The sequence below is a fragment of the Lissotriton helveticus genome, chromosome 4_1 (genome assembly GCF_964261635.1).
Source record: "Lissotriton helveticus chromosome 4_1, aLisHel1.1, whole genome shotgun sequence".
Taxonomy (NCBI): domain Eukaryota; kingdom Metazoa; phylum Chordata; class Amphibia; order Caudata; family Salamandridae; genus Lissotriton; species Lissotriton helveticus.
In genome coordinates this window covers 1,108,900,957-1,108,917,359 of record NC_136063.1, presented here as the reverse complement: position 1 = coordinate 1,108,917,359, position 16,403 = coordinate 1,108,900,957, and the positions used below count along the sequence as shown (strand labels likewise).

Genomic DNA, 16,403 nt, shown 5'->3' with positions numbered 1-16,403 from the left:
AAGTGCACATTTAAGTACAAAACTGAACCATTCTAGTGTGACGTAACGAAACCCAAGTTAACATTCTTGCTCCAGCGACTAAAAGTAAGGGAAGTGAGGCCTCGCTGCATCTCAGTCACCTGCATTCAGAGAGACAAAGTACATTTACTTAAAACATTGAATTGTTATCTTATGATTCATTGTGTGATGTTAATGGATGTCGATATTTATGAAGTAACCTATCTAACCATAATTACAGAGGTGTTTCAGTCACCTTTAGAGTCAAGGGTAGATTGGTTAGTTCATAAAACATTTTAGTTTTGCTAATGAAATTTTCAGTCTATTTCGATTCTGCCTGATACTTCGGAAAAGCAATTTCACTTTATCTCCCCCTGTTCAGATGGTATTCTGTTATATATTGCAGACCTTTATGCTTCCCTAAAGAGGCTGGATCAGATATGTGGACTATACTAGGAGTATACCGGACTGAGTATTAGCTGGGGAAAACCCCTGATCTATACTCTAGGAGGATGGACCCCCACCAGGGAACATTGCCACTGCTGGTGAGAGTTGAATCTCATTATTTCAAATACTTAGAACTTTGGATTTTGAGAAATACGACGACAACCTAGCCCCTTTACTATGAAGGTTAAAAGAGGACACACAACACTGCCGTAAGCTCCCGATCTCACTAATAGAAAGAGCTGCCATGTATAAAATCATTACTCTGCGTCACTTCGTATATACCCGACAAAGTAGCCCATACAGGATCCCGAAAAACATTTTAAAAAAAGATGGACCAGATTGTTCAAACACTGCTATGTGCAGACAGTCCACGACAAATAGCACTCAAAACCTTGCAGAGGTCAACCTATGAAGAAGGGATTACACTCCCATGTGTCCAGAAGTATTATGGGAATTCCAAACTCTGTACAATAATTGAATGGGTATTTGCACCCTTAGAGGGCCCAGCAATTAAAATGGATGGACGGATAGGAACCAAGGAGTATCTGCATTTGTTGTATGGAAGGAAAAGGGTTGATAAGCTCCCCGGCCACCACAACAGTGATTCAACACATGGCACAATGTCCTTAAATAAATGAATGCCATAAAACCCCTGTGGATGGGCACTCAATTTGCAACTGCGACCCTGAGATCAGAATTGAAAAGATGGGATGATACTTTGTATCTCCACACTGTGAGATGGGTGGGATCCGAAAGAATAGTACCATCCACATTCTTGAAGGTAAAATATATGATGCACCCATCACAAAGGTACAATACCTACAACTTAAAAACACACTACAATCCCAGGTATTAAAAGATGAAGAAACCATGCAGGACTCTTCCCTTGAGAAACATCTTCTAGATGGAAGAATGAAAGCAAAAGCAATTTCATACATCTATAATACTCTTGTACTAAACTCACAGAATGACCTACTAGAGCCAAAGGCATGATCGGAGAACGATTTCAGAGACCTAGACAACAACATGTGGGGTGAAGCATTTAGATTCCCCAGATACAAAGGGATCAGGACTTGTTTTAGTTATATAGAATTAAACATACTGCACAGAATATACTAGACCAGAACACTCATGCATAAGTGGGGCAGACCCAAGATGACAGATATCTTAGACAATGTGGATTAAAGGGCACTGTAGGAAAGTGCGCTGTTTGTATGGTCACCCCCCAACTTTTTGCTCCGATACTGATGGTTAGGAGTCCGAAAGTGCACTGGAGACTACTGCCCAGGCCTCAGTGCCAGTGCTCTCTCCCTAAAACGGATATGTGTGAATTGGTAACCCCCATTTGCAGTTACTTTAACTCTTGTATAAATCCCTAGTATAAGGTACAAGTGGAATCCAGCGCATGGGTGTTAAAGGGGTCACCAGGACCTGAAGCACTGCTTGTGCCTCCCTGAGTGACCCAAGTAAACCACTGGCAGCAAGCCTGCCATTGCAGACTGCAGGAGCAGTGCAAATTGCTCGAATTCAACTTTTCCCTCACCATGTGTGGCAAAGTCCATGCACTATTTTTAGGTCTTGTTGAGCCAGCTCATGTGCTGAAATGTAGTAAACTGGCTTTTAAAAGTGCACCCAGAGGCTTTTCCTGGCCTCAAGCTTGCGTGCATGTGCGTGTGCACGTGCGCAGCCGCCATGTGAGTTAATGTCAAGGTCCATTTAGCCTTGCGTGCCTCTCTCCGTGCTTCAATTCCCTCCCCCTTCCCCACCACAGATCGCGTCACTCCGCCTTCTACAGGTTTTGAAAACAAGCTTGGCCGTCGGCCATGCAAGGCAATGCCTTAATTCTAAAGAGTACACAAAGGCTGGACGGTTGAAGAATATTCCCTTTGTGTGAAAAGCTGAACTATGCCGAGAAGTACTTTACGATGAGACGCTCTTAAACGAAACACGCAGAAGTGTCTCCTTAGAACAATTCCTTCAGTGGAAACCAGCACAGCTGACGACCACTTGAGTGCACAGCCCCGAGCAATTAGCGCTGGCAACTAACAATTAGAAAGGCAAGGCTACTCGTTTTAAAAGCTTGTCAGAGCCCCCGTTTGCTTATATACTTCAGATGTGTTTGTTTACCATGTATATTTACAATCTCAGTGATAGATAACTAAGATTCAGCACAGTTGTCAATTCATAAAACGTGTCGTGGGCTGGTCTCTGGTTGGCAGCTTGCAGAAAACGGTCCCAGAGTCAGCCCCGCGCCCACCCGTCACCCAAGAGTCACATTCTTTAATGAGTAACACCCTGACTCTGAATTAACAGCAGAGGATAGACATTTCAGAGACACTTCTGACTTGCAAGAAAGCAATCCCTTTAGAAGCAGCCTTTAATTTTTTAAAGAGCCGTTTATGACCTGTAATTATGGTAATTAAAAAGAGACCAAGAAACCCCTTTGGGACTGAACATTTGCACTCTGCCACGTTCATACAAAGTAACATAAGGTAAGAGAGCACAAGCCATGACTTAAAAGATAAAGGAACATTAATTATTCTTACTGGAATGAAGAGGGGCTATTTAGTACTACCCTAATAGTATGGATTTATTTACACATACCACGAAAAAGGAGTGTGTGGTTGCAGAGCCACACAGGGCTTGGCCTCTCCCAGTGAGTCGTATTTTGCACACATTATGTTGACATTTTCTTTATCCTTTTACGATCCATTTCTCTTATCCTACCCCTTCTGCTGAGGAAAACCAGCTCCCCTCCTCACCCAACCTATACATTTGGATAATGTTCTCTTGATGACATCAGCCACCAAAGATTTTGACGTTTAAATCATCTGTCCCACATCATTCCCTTTGCAGCCACTTATCATCATCCAGGCATGAATTTTTATGTACAAGCGCTGTGCATGCTGGACTTTTTGAGTCCATACCTACAGAATTAAAAGTGAAGTTACAGGTTCTAGAATGCAAAGTGCAAACGAAATGTCAAATTTGATGGCGTAATAGATGACAAGTGACCATGCAACACGTTGGTCGCAGTTCCGCTACTACTACTACTTTCATTTGGAATTTCACCATTGAATATGTATAGATGTAAGCAAGGCAGTACCTTGTAATCAACAATAAACAAGCACTGGCATAGCCAATAGGTCTCGCTTTTGGGACCTTATAAGTGTTTATCAATGCAACACTTAATGTTGTTGCATCAACGATATTGTGCTGTATAAGTAAACACTTATAAGGTCCCAAAGGTGAGACCTATTGGCTATGCCAATGCTTGTTAATATATGCCAGTCACTCCTAAGGAAGGGCTCCTGAGCTCAGGAGGCAGGGTGCATTATATTAAAGGCATGGACAGGTAAGTGAAAGCCTATAAGTCCCTATTGTGGCCTTTCCCATTAAAAAATACTATAAGTGATAGATGGTCCATCGGATAACATGGGCTGGCACCCAGGCAAACACGAAGTTGGCAGCTCCATTATGGTACCGCCTAATAATGTCATGTTTGGTAACAAACAATGTGCCTCATCACACCTGACACGAATCTCGTGTCAAGGGCGATGTGCCATCCACCCAGGTGGCTAACTTCGAGGTTGCCCAGCTACTTGCCCCATCCTTTCCTGTGCTCTGGCTGCCAGCCTGTGGCTCCTGCCCTGAGACAGGAATCTGAACCCCTATCAAAAGGTGTGGACTCTCCCAGGAGTCAGAAACAATGGCCTGGATGGGAAGGAGGTCACACTTCCCTCCCTGACAGGATACCTAGTAAAGTGGCACGTCAAGGGGGTGAGCTTCAATTGCGGCACCGCCTGTGATATGCAACTAGTCTGTCTCTCAAAGGAAGAAACAGCCCTTCCACTGCCCACCAGACACATCGAATCTCAGGCAGGTGGGAAAACTAGGTATTCAGAAGGTGTACACCCCTAGAAGGCTAGGCGCACCTTTAGCTAAAGAAGACTTCTGTTATTTTTAAAAGTGATAGACTAGAGGGTGTTTGTTAGAAAAGGTTACCTGCATCCCTGGATGTGGTCTCCTCAGGGGCAGATTCTGATTGGGGTTTGTAGCCCAATAGCCACGTGCAACCACATCCTTAATGCCCCTAAATCTCGAATTTAAGGGCTACCGTTGACATCAGAACCTCAGTTCTGATCTGACTTGCAACAAAGGACACAAGAAGAGACCCAAGCCTGCGACATCCGGAGCTGCACAAACCAAAGGTGTGATACTCTGCACCTGCGGCAACCTTCGAAGAACTGCACGACTGCGACTTGTCCTGGAACAAAACTCGATATCCCCAGACAGAGGGACCCCTTTGAGAGCTAAAGACATCACCAGACTCCCCTGGACTAGTTGCACTAGTCCCCTGCACCTGCAGGTAAAAACCATGGACCAGAACTAAAGAATCACTGGCCATCAGGCACTCTGAGGGATTTCCCAAAAGTAGATGGTCCAGTACTTTGTGGGAGATGTAGTCCTGACCTCCATGAAGGTTCAGGCAGCTACCATGTTCCCCTGTACCACCGGCCATCAAATTAACTTTCTGCTGTGCCTACCGCTGCCTAGGCCTGAGGGTCACCAGTCCAGCAACTACCCCCTTTACTCAACACTGCACTTCAAGGGAACTCCATAAAACCTTCATCCAACATCAGCAGTGGCTTTGTTGTCAAGTTTTTGCACCCAGCTCCCCACCAGAACTGTATAAGGGTTAAACCAGCTCACCCACAGCTTCTGCATCAGCACCAAGAACAGCCAGGACAACTCTGCACACATTTTTCTCGAGCAAGGTAAAATCGAACTGACTGTTGTGGCTTGGTCCTGGGACCCTCATCATCTTTACCCTCCTTGGGTTCCATGCAACCCGACCTGCAAATGACTGATTGTCACTAGTGCTTTTTCCTATTGACCACAATGATAAAGTTTTGCAGTACCTTTTGCACTGATTTAATATTCCTTCTAAAATCTATAACTCTGGTTATACTATCTGATTCACTTAGTTTTGATGTCTAAAATTATATAAACATCTACCTTATTTTTATAATTTGGTGTCAGATTTCTTTTGAGTTGTATCAATTACTTATCGATCATGTTGGTACTCTGAAATGCTTAACCCATGTTCCGCTAGTAAAGCCTGACTGCTTTTTGCCATTCTACCAGGACTGAGCTAGGGATTTATTATTGTGAATCCCAGGACCATCTTTGGGGTATTGTGAGAGTATTAAATGGTGAAGCCTAATACCATCCCTACATAATACTCCACCTTCCTACAGGGACTTTCTATCATTATTTGGAACTGTCCCAAAATCCATGAATATTTGAGGGAAATAGAGAGTCAAATGATGGAAATAACAGAGGTCCCTCCAGAGGTAGAGGCCCCGTTGATGTTACTGGGAATATGGGGACCCATTGATGCCACAAGTTACAAACGAATACTGATCAACTTGGGATAGGCAGCGGGGAAGCGAGATATTGCACAAAAATGGGGCTATGCAGAACATCCCACCTCTGGAACTGATATAGAAGGGTTGGATATCTGCATGTGGAGCAATGGATTTATAGATACACAGGATGCCCCCACAAATTGGAGAAAATATGGGGAGGTTGAGCGGAGATGCGGGATGAGAGTTATTGAAGATGTGTCTATGAAGTGAGGGAAAGTGGCTACATAATACTTGGCTTCAATCAAGATTAGGTCTGGGAGAGGAAAAGGGGATATGGATAGGGTACTAAAAGAAGACACTACACAGGCGTTAATAGGCAATTGAGAAACGATCATGAAGTATGGTGCAGAATACATGTGAAGGTATGTGCATAAGGTAAAGATATACAAAACGGCTGATGCATTCAATGTGTTCAATGTCTGGTATGAAATTAATAAAATATTTGAAAAAAACGATTTCAATTTTGTTCCAGTCTCAGAAATTTTTCTGCACGGATTGGTGAACAGAGTCAAACGTTATAGGAGAATTCCAAAGAGAAAAGTGCATCTAAAACCTCCATGCTATTTTTTGGGGAGAATAGTTAGTGCAAAAACAAGTAAATAAGAGGTCGCCAAATTTTACGTGTGTATAGAGTCCACATGTGCAAGTTTCTGGAACATTTCAGTAACTTTGATGTTTTTTTAAAACATATAACGTTTCTATATTTTAACAGGAAGTTCCTGTTCACGTGTGGACCTAAGGATTTACTTTACAGTGAGTGATTGGTTAGAAGTGAACACTTCCTGAATCAATAGCCAGAAGGGAGGTATGCCGCATAATTAATCAGGACAGAGGGTAAACGGACTGAAGATAGCCCTTATTTGCCACAACTACCATTCGGGGATCTGACAAAGAATTACTAAAAATAAAAAAAAATGGTATTGTAGGTCAAAATAGTTTTTTTTTGCAACATTGGCAAGCTTTCGTTTGGGAAACTGGGTTAATCCAAGACAAAAAAAAGTTGTTTCCATACAGAAACGTGCGTTTTCAGGAACTTCGGAGTTGACGTTTGTGGAGAAATTAATTCCATCTCCTAAATGCATTAAGGGTTCTTTGCCCGTTTACTGGCTTGCCTCACTTTAACTACACCCTGGCTCAAGTCCGCGTGTGTCTAGTATAAATGTGCCAACACCATGTTAGCACATGGAATCTAGACCTACAGAGTTTTCTAATTACTGCCTCAAATTATTTTCTGGAAGGGAGCACCCTCAAGTTCAAGTTCAAAAGACCTTTATTCGAATTTCATAAAATTCATAAAAGTACCAATAACAACAACAATTCATTAGATAAATATACAAACAAATAAAACAATGTTATACAGAGCAGCATTACATGATTTTGTATTATACGGCAGTATTACATAATTTCATATTGTACAATTCCATACGGTAACAGTGCAGTGCACTTCATTTCATTATATTATTTACATTGTAGCAGCATTAAAACTAATTATATTCAGGGATTTTCCATCGTTTTACGGGCTCGTATGGCCGATCTTAGGAAAGTGCTGGTGCGAAAAGTCAATTCATCGTTATCCAAATTAACCAACATGATGTATGATTCTTTGAGTGTGAGTGGTCTATGCTTTTTGAAATAAGGAGTTAAAAACCATTTAATGAATCTAAAATAAAATTTACAGAAAAATAGGAAGTGCAAATCGTCCTGTGTACTCACACCATCACAAGGGCATGGAGTGAAATCAGCACTATGACGATATCCCAAAGGAAAAGACAACAAAAATTTTACGGTACCCGCCCTTAAGCGAAACAATAGTGATCGCTCCCAACTGGTCATGGGAAGGGAAAGATAAGGCGGCAAAGTTTGTCTACATAATTCATTTCCTATGTATTTCATAACACTTGATTTCTTTGATTCACTTCCTATCCGTTCATTATTGTAAAGTGCATACAGTGCATTTTTGACCTCGATTTTATCCTTTGTTTCAATAGTCATAGGATTAGTAAACAGAGTACCTTTATCAACTTCATTAAGTGATTTACAAACTTCTGAGAGCCATGGGATTTCCATTCCATGATCACAATTTAAACAGTCCTTTATAATGTTTTGTGTAAGGACAGCAGCATCATTCCTCCAGATTCTAATCCAGAAGAGTGCTGGTCTAGCTCTGATAAAATCACTTAAATAAGGAAGGTTTAATTCACTATGACAAATAAAATCAGATGAGGAGATAGGTGCGCCCAACACTTTTCTACAAAAGCGGTTTTCTTCCCTTTGAATACAAAGGCTGCTTCCCGACCCCCATACCTCAGCTCCGTACGAGGCAACAGGTGAGCACTGCAATTTAAAAATCTTTAAAATAGCCTTTGTGGCACCAACTTTCTTTGGGCGAGGGAGACTCAAAACAGAGTTGTTGGCTTTCGAGAACTTGCTCGTGGCGTGGGCCAAATGCCCACTCCACGAGCCGTTCGCAGCAAAAATCAACCCTAAATAAGGGAATTTGGGGACAGATTCTAGTTTATCTGTACCTATCTGTATAGTATTGAGTTTCCTTTTGCCAGGGCCACAGGACATAATAAAAGATTTTTTTAAATTTACCCTCAAATCCAGACCCTCCATAAAATTAACAAAGCTATGTACAAGCAGACGAAGAGCATTCGGAGTGCGGGCCATAAGCACCGCATCGTCTGCGTATAAAAGCACTGGTAGTGGTTTCCCTAAAATTGTTGGAACATCTGTGGTGGTTTTTTTCAGACAGTTAGATAAACCATTGATATAGATGATGAACAACAGAGGTGCTAAAACGCACCCCTGTCTCACCCCCCTCCCTATATCAATGGCTCCTGAAACCTCTCCCCCCATCCCAATGCGTACCCGTGCTTTCAGGTCAGTATGGAGGTAGGATAAAAAATTTACAAGAGTGTCATCAGGGCCATTGAGTAAAAGGATTGACCAGAGTTTGGATCTATTCACAAGATCGAAAGCGGATGAAAGATCCATAAAAGCAAGGTAGGTAGGAGATGAGCGGGCAACACTATATTTGTCAATTATTAATTTCAGATTTAGACATTGCTCCACTGTTCCCACCCCACTCCGGAACCCCATCTGACAAGGGTCTAAAAAATCTGTATCAATGGCCCAATCCAATACTCTATTATAGATTATACGTCCCAAAACTTTTAAGGTGTTATCCAAAAGGGAGATGGGGCGATAGTTCGCAGGATCTGACCTGTCTCCCTTTTTATAAATTGGGACGATAATACTGGTTGCCCATGTGGCCGGCATGGCTGCTTTTGGAAGACAGTTAAAAATATTAAGAAGTATTGGTGTCCATAAATCAACATTATGTTTGATGATGTCTATGGGAAGGCCATCAGGTCCGGGCGCCTTATTACCCAGACTCTCTTTTATAGCTATTTTTACTTCATAGTCCCGAATCTGTAGGCCACCTGATTGTCCTAGGTTGGACAAAGAAAAATGCTCCTCAGGAGGGGCTGCATAGATTCTAGAAAAATGGGTCTCCCATACTACACTTGTTATATTACAGCTAATTTGGGTGAGCTTTTTTCCCATTTCCCTCGTTTTTCTAACAGCAGACCAGAATGGGCCGCTGCCACCCAGATTTGCGCTGATCACCAAAGAGTCCCACTGTTCGGAGAGTAGATTAGCCTCCCTTTCAGATATTGTAACTTTGTAGTTTTTCCTGGCAGATTGGACAGTAACTTTACACCTAGGTTTGTCAGAAAGTGCCTTTCTTAGCTCTCTATTTGCCAAGGAGCAAGATGAATCAAACCACTTTGGCTCTTTGCCTTCCTTGGGTAATGGGACTGACAAAAGGGTTTTAATGGTTAAACACAATACTTGAAAATCAGCAATTAATTTATCATAATTACCACTTGGGGACAAACAAGAATCAATCAAGTGTGAGTGTGACTTTTGTACACTGTCTAAAATGGCCCCACAGTCGACTCCCCTCCATTTCAGGCGGAGGCCGTCAATTGACGGTGTGATGTCCCTAGCACCATTTAGATTCATAAAGATCGGGCTTGGTGCAAGATTTAAAATTACAACCAATGGATTATGATCACTGAAAGATGTTTGTACCACAGAAGTATTGACTATACAATCTGTTAACAGTGGTGAAGTGAATACATAATCAATAATAGAGCTGCTATCCCTGCTAATAAATGTAGGTACATAGGGGGAGTTAGGGTTATACCCTACTTTCATAGCGTCAGCAAGGTCAAAGTCAGTTAATATTTTAGACAATTCCAAACCTCTGCGTTCCGCTGAATCTAGATAGGTCTGATTTCCAGGCCCATAGCATTCTGTGAATTTCGCATTAAAATCACCCCCTATTAGGATGCCTGACTCAGTATCAGCTGATAAGAGACATTCCAATTTACTTAAAACCTTTGATAATGTCAGAAAGTTCTTGTTTGGTACACAATAAAAATCATTGTTATAAAAATTAATTAAATAAACCGTGGTCTTTGACTTTAACTTATATTCAAGAATTTGAATATTGGGATTATCAGGGTTAACACTCTGCAGGTCTCTAATTGTACCTCGTGCCAGGATCTTAATCCCAATGAATAGGCCACCCACTACTCGGCCAAAACTGGGTTTAGATGATGTTAGACTAAAACAGTGATAGCCCTCTATATACAGATTCCCAGCAGCCCATGTTTCTTGGAACAAGAGAATATCCGCATCATTAATTATCTCAATCCATGCGGGGTCCAATAACTTGGATTCCAATCCGGCAACATTCCAGCTTAGAATAGATAGACCATTGGTAGTACAACGTTTACCAGGCCTACCCCCAGTACTCCCTGTTTCGTCATTAATTATATTAGCAACGACAGGCAAAGTACTGTTAGTAAACGTTGTTTTCACAGGGCCTTTTGGGTCCTGACAATCTACAACTGGTGCTGAATATCCCTCTGGTTTACTGACTGTGGCTTTAGTGATAATATTACTTTTAGCCATTGTGTCCAGTCAGTCCTGCTCATCCAAGTTGGAAAAATAGTCCAACCGGTTGTGGGTAGGGATGTTAAATATTGGTCTGACTTCAGTTATCGGGGTAAACTGGTGGAAGTCAGGGGCAGGATAGGACCTATCTCTATAGTTATATTGGTGCATGGTTGAGAGTTGCGGATAGTACAGAGGATGGGAAAAAGGTATTGACATAGGAGCCTGGTTCAGCCAATTGCGGCCATTCATGTGATTAAGAGTAAAATCTTGATTTTGAGCAAAGAGAGGTGATTTAATCCTTGCTCCAAAATTCAAATCTTGATTAAGGATTATGGGGTGATTCGCCATGGCTTGTTTAGGTGGTATCAAGTATCTATAAAAATAACCTAATGGAAGGAGTGTGGTATTAAATTCCCGTGGTGAGGGTAATGGGGCACTTGCCAATGTTTTCTCTGCCCATTGGGCATTTTTAAAAATTATTGTAACACAATCACCCTCAAACTTTTTCCTAAGTGGGCCTATCCAGCCCACTCTCTGGGTGTTAATAATCTCCCTTGCACCTTCTATAGGGAAATTGCAATTTGCAATTAACCAGTGTAAGGTTTTGTTTTTAAAAGATAAGGGAGTTTCGTCTTGGTCCTTCCTTAGTTTAGAGACATTAACTAGAACCAGCACATATGCCCCACATTCCGGTGGAAGGTTAATACGGGAGGGGACTTGCCTCGTTATTTTTTGTAGAGGTTGAACCATAGGGGAACTACTTGCGGGAATCAGAGATTGGCTCACAGTAGTCCCATTAGATTGTTTAGTGTTTTGGTCCTTCCTTGTGTCTGGGGCTACATTATTGGTACTGGGGTTAGCTGTTGATTGGCTAGCATTGGTCCCTTTAGATGGAACCAATGACGGTTTAGCAGCAGTATTTATATTTGTAGTCGTTGTTTGTAAGATGTTAGGTTTGGTGCCTACTATTTTGGTGGAGGTAGATTTGATTGCACCATTTACAGCGCCTTCTTTAGATAGACTCTTGATAGGAATGCTCAATTCGGCTATTTGCTTTTCAATCCGAGTGAGCCTACTTTCAATAGGAGACAGATAAATACTAAGTAACTCACCCAACCTTTCTAGCATACGATCATTTATGATCTCGGTATTGTCATTAATTTTACCATCCTTATCAGGTATCCCACCCTGCTGCTCGTCCTTTCTTTCATCCTCCTCAATGGTCTCCTTTGTCTTGCTCATATTTAGATGAGAGTTGGAGTTAGTGCCTTTCCTAGTTTTTCTTTTGGGCAGAGCGTGTTTTCTAACCTTTGGAGACCGATGCTTCGGTGCGTGTTGTTTGTGTTTTTGAATGGCACCCTCGCGTCTACCTCTTAAATGCCTCGTATTATCTGCTGATGTTACTTCAGGAGTGGGATTGATGTGCAGGTCTGGGGTCTTCTCTAAATCCATACTAATATCTGTCTCAGAGTCTATCAAAGGAATTGAGGCAGATAGATTCACCTCACTAGGGATGGTGTGAATATCAGCGCGTACATCCACCAAAGGTCTAATATTGTTAGGCAAAACCTGGTTGGGTGTAGTGGCAGAAGCAATAAGACCAAGGGATGAACGTTTGGCGTGGGCCAGATCTAGGGAGACCCTCCGTTCTAAGAGAGAAATACCCTGGTTTATAGCATTGTTGGCCTTAAATATAAAATTGTCGATAGGACCAATTACTGAACCACCACCAACAGCAGCTGTTCTGCTGCGACTACCCCTTGGAGACATATCAAAGTAGCAAGTAATAACGATAATAGTACACTACACCAGTCACAAGTTGGGATGAAGCAACAAAATATATTAGGCAGTTCAGTGAGCAAATATATAAGAAAGGATATAAATATCCACACAAGTTGCCGAACACGGCAAGACAGTTAGCTAGATGTCAATAGCTTAATGTTCCCTGCACAAATATGGTGAAATAGTGTCAGTAGTCCTCAGGGCATCTCCCCAGGCACATAGTCAGAAATACAGTCCGGTACCTTAAGATGGAAATGTTAGGGGGGTGCGCCCGTCCCGACCTCCTCCGGCCTCTGAGGCCACAGAGGGCCCGCCCTTTGCCCGGGCTTCGCCTGGCGCTCCCGCGCAGCGGTATGTTTCCTTGATTAAATAGGGCGTCTAGCGTCCTGTGGGCGGGGCTGGGAGGCAGCGCGGACCAGGTGTGCTGTGCAGGCAGGGACTCCTGGGAGAGCGAGTCCCTGCTACAGCCCCGGTCACTCCAGCCGCCTCGAGTTTATGCAAAGCCCCCGCAGGATGATTCACGGCAAGGCTGTGAGCTTCCACCTCCCTCAGAGCTCCAAACAGCCGCTTTTATGCCCCAAAGTGCGACGCAGCGCCCGCGAAGCGGGTGCTGCTAGTTGTAAAATAAGAAGTCCTCTCTGGGTCCGGGGCAGCAAGGGGACGCAGAAAACACAAGGGGAGCACCCTGAAACCCCCTGTTGGTACTGTAACATATGTGGTTACTGGTGGCATAGCCCAGAGAGTATAGTGCTCGCTTTTAGGTATATGGTCGAGTGTTTTATTCTGATGAGGCTGATCAAAAATTATAATATATGAATATGCAAATGTTTTATGTCATGCACTGTGACAGATACAGGCAGCGTTAATGCGAACGTTTCCGAACTGAGCCGATTTAGCACGCTTTTGTTTCATTTTCTAAACAATTGAATGCTAAACAATTGCCAGGGTGCTACACTATAAAACAGTTTTCTTTTTTCCAATGTAGGACTAATGAGGCCTAATTTTATCATTGTAATTTGCATCATCAATTTCATCCATATTATTACAAATTCAGCTTATTGTGCCCTGTTACAGAATCTCAGCATACAATTACCAGCGTGGCCATTTATCATTATAATGACATACCTATAAAATACTTTTAATATTAAATAGGTAATCTCGTGAGATTGACAACAAATTCCTCATTTTGATTATGAAGATGAATGGATCTCTGTTTCCTGTCCTAATGGTTACAATCCTGGTACAATATGGGAAGGATTCAAATCTACAAGCTGAGGGTCTTACAGGTTCAACAAGGAGGCCACATACCATGCAGCCATACAATGATACCATTCAGTGCGGAGTGCATAAGCATATGAGGGTGTATTACGGTAACTGAGCTCTAGAAGCGCTAACTTTTCTCTTTCAATGCTGGGCTGTTTGCGCACCTGTGTCCCAAACCCTTTATTTAAAAAAATGTGCATTAACTGCTTATGCACATGTGCCTTTTTGGTCTCTTTGTGCACCGAAAACTATATTGTTTGGCACATTCAGGGCAGTGTACTTCTGTAAACCCATCTCATTGCATCTTCAAGATATAAAGGGAAATGAGGAGATATTTTCATTTTTTAGCTCAATGTTCTGTGCATTTCTTAGCTCAATATTTTGTTGCATTTCCCAAATGTACAAGTTTAAATCCCGTAACACTAACCAAGTAAATGTTGTTCTGAATGTCTGGAGTCTGACAATACAAAATATGTGTTGGTTCTCCAAGGAAATGTAGTGTGCACAATCAATCATGCTACATTATCCCTGATCACAAAATATTGGCTAAATCACTGTTTATGGTGCCCTGGTCATTATTTGATGACAGATATCAAATGTAGTACTGTATAGAATGTATAAAAACTATATACTTTCTAAGTCTTTACAACCTAAGGAATCTATTAGAGCAATACAGGTCTCCCTTTCGCTGGCCCGCTGGCCAGTAGAACAAACTGAATGTGACATTTGTTGAACTGTTAGTTTTGTTTTTAAAAACATCATAATTGTCTCAACTTTTGCTCATCGCAAATTGCGATTCCTTAAATGCGATGTAGAAAGCACCCAAGTTGTGTGATTTCGCCTTAAGAAATCACAAATTACCACCAACTTCAAGTTGATAGTAATTAGTGATTTCTTAGAAAAGTGCACTTTCTGGCATTTTTCAAAGTGCCATGTGGCGCGCAGGGTATGTATAGGTGCCACATGTGCACACTTGCTCATTTCCTGCGTGCAACAAGGTGTCCTTATGACAACCTTGCACCCTTGAAATTGCATTCTCAATTTGCGATTCTCTAATTGGTCATCACAAATTGAGATTGTCTTCCCATTCATTCCTATGGGCCTCCTAGCCCATAGGAATGAATGGGAAGGTATTCCTTATTTGCAAATCTCAATTTGCGATTCGAAAATATGGAATATGTAGGATTCGTAAACATTTTTGCAAATCCAACATACATTGCATTTTGTGATTATTTAATTGCGATTCTCTAAAAATCGGAATTTGAGAATCGCAAAACTCTTTTTTGATACATATGCCCCATAGTCTGGAATGAGGCCCCTAGCGACCCAAGTACCCATGGCAGGACTGGCCATAGCGGGCACCGGGCGTTTCCCCTTTAGGCCGCTAGGGTGGGGGCCGGTTTTGGGCCCCTGGGGGGCATTTTCTGTTACCGGGGGTCGGCAATATCGGACCCAGTAACAAAATCGGTCGAAACCGGCCGTCGCAAACTGCTCAGCTGCGCTCCCCCTCACCTGGGGGGGGGTTTGGGGGGGGCAGCTGAGCAGTTTGCCCGGGCCAGTTTCTGTTCCCAGTCCGGCCCTGCAAGTACTCCTAGTGAGATGGTTTCAAGCATTCTCTGCATCCTCTCGTTGTGTCTTAGTTACCACCAAGGGTCACAGCCCAAAATATACTGTGCTCGAGCCCATAGTGTTTATGTGCTTGTTTTATTCAAAACTGGCCTGTCAACAGCACCTCGGAAAGTCTCTGAGTCAGTGCAAGGATTGCAGACATCACAGCTCGGAAACACAGAGCAGTACTGCCCTCTTAATGTTTCCGAGCAAGGCTTACTGCTAGACTACATCGAGATTTTCCAAGCTACTGTACATGCTGCAGACAGTGACATTTTGTGAAAAACAAAAGCAAAGGCCCTGTCTGCTTCCGGTACGGCCCCTATAGGTCCTGGCAGTCTGCACCTTCTATGAGGAAAGTGATCACAGCAGAAACGTGAAACACATTCAGTTCTGTAAACAGCAGCAGACTCTCTGTGTTATTAATTTCACATGAGAAATAAGGCAATATGTACAATTCAACCGCAAACACATATCTTAATGAAGCAATGATAAAGTATTGTTTTTGAAAGAATGCATTTGTCATAGGATATTCTTTTATCAGTAAGGCTCCAAATTAATGGGCAAAGATATGTAAAAAATAATATCGCGCTTCTTACCTCCTTCTCCAGACCCTGAGCCGTTATCTGAAAAGACAGAAAACCTGGTTATAAAATGTGTTGTTGATGTAATTATGCTTTTGAAGGCAGTAATAAATATTAAAGCCGCAAATTCAGTAATTGTCACCGTTACAAAGTATCTCATTGATATCTATTACAAATCACCAAAACCTTCAAATTGACTTTTACGGATCAACATCATAACAACGAATTTATAAAATGCAGGACTCAAGCCTGACGACCCCAGGCTGGTGAATCTCCACTCTCCACCTTCACACAGTGACCTGCTCAGCTGCTTGCA

At 42.3% G+C, this 16,403-nt stretch overlaps 1 protein-coding gene across 1 annotated transcript in view; it reads right to left on the bottom strand.

Moving 5' to 3' along the window:
* TMEFF1 (transmembrane protein with EGF like and two follistatin like domains 1) overlaps nt 1-16,403 on the bottom strand; it is a 579,610-nt gene that overhangs the window by 106,575 nt on the left and 456,632 nt on the right. Inside the window, exon 4 of the mRNA XM_078687711.1 lies at nt 16,103-16,129. Within this exon, the coding sequence (XP_078543837.1) occupies nt 16,103-16,129 (27 nt within the window). The remainder of the gene's footprint in view (nt 1-16,102; nt 16,130-16,403) is intronic.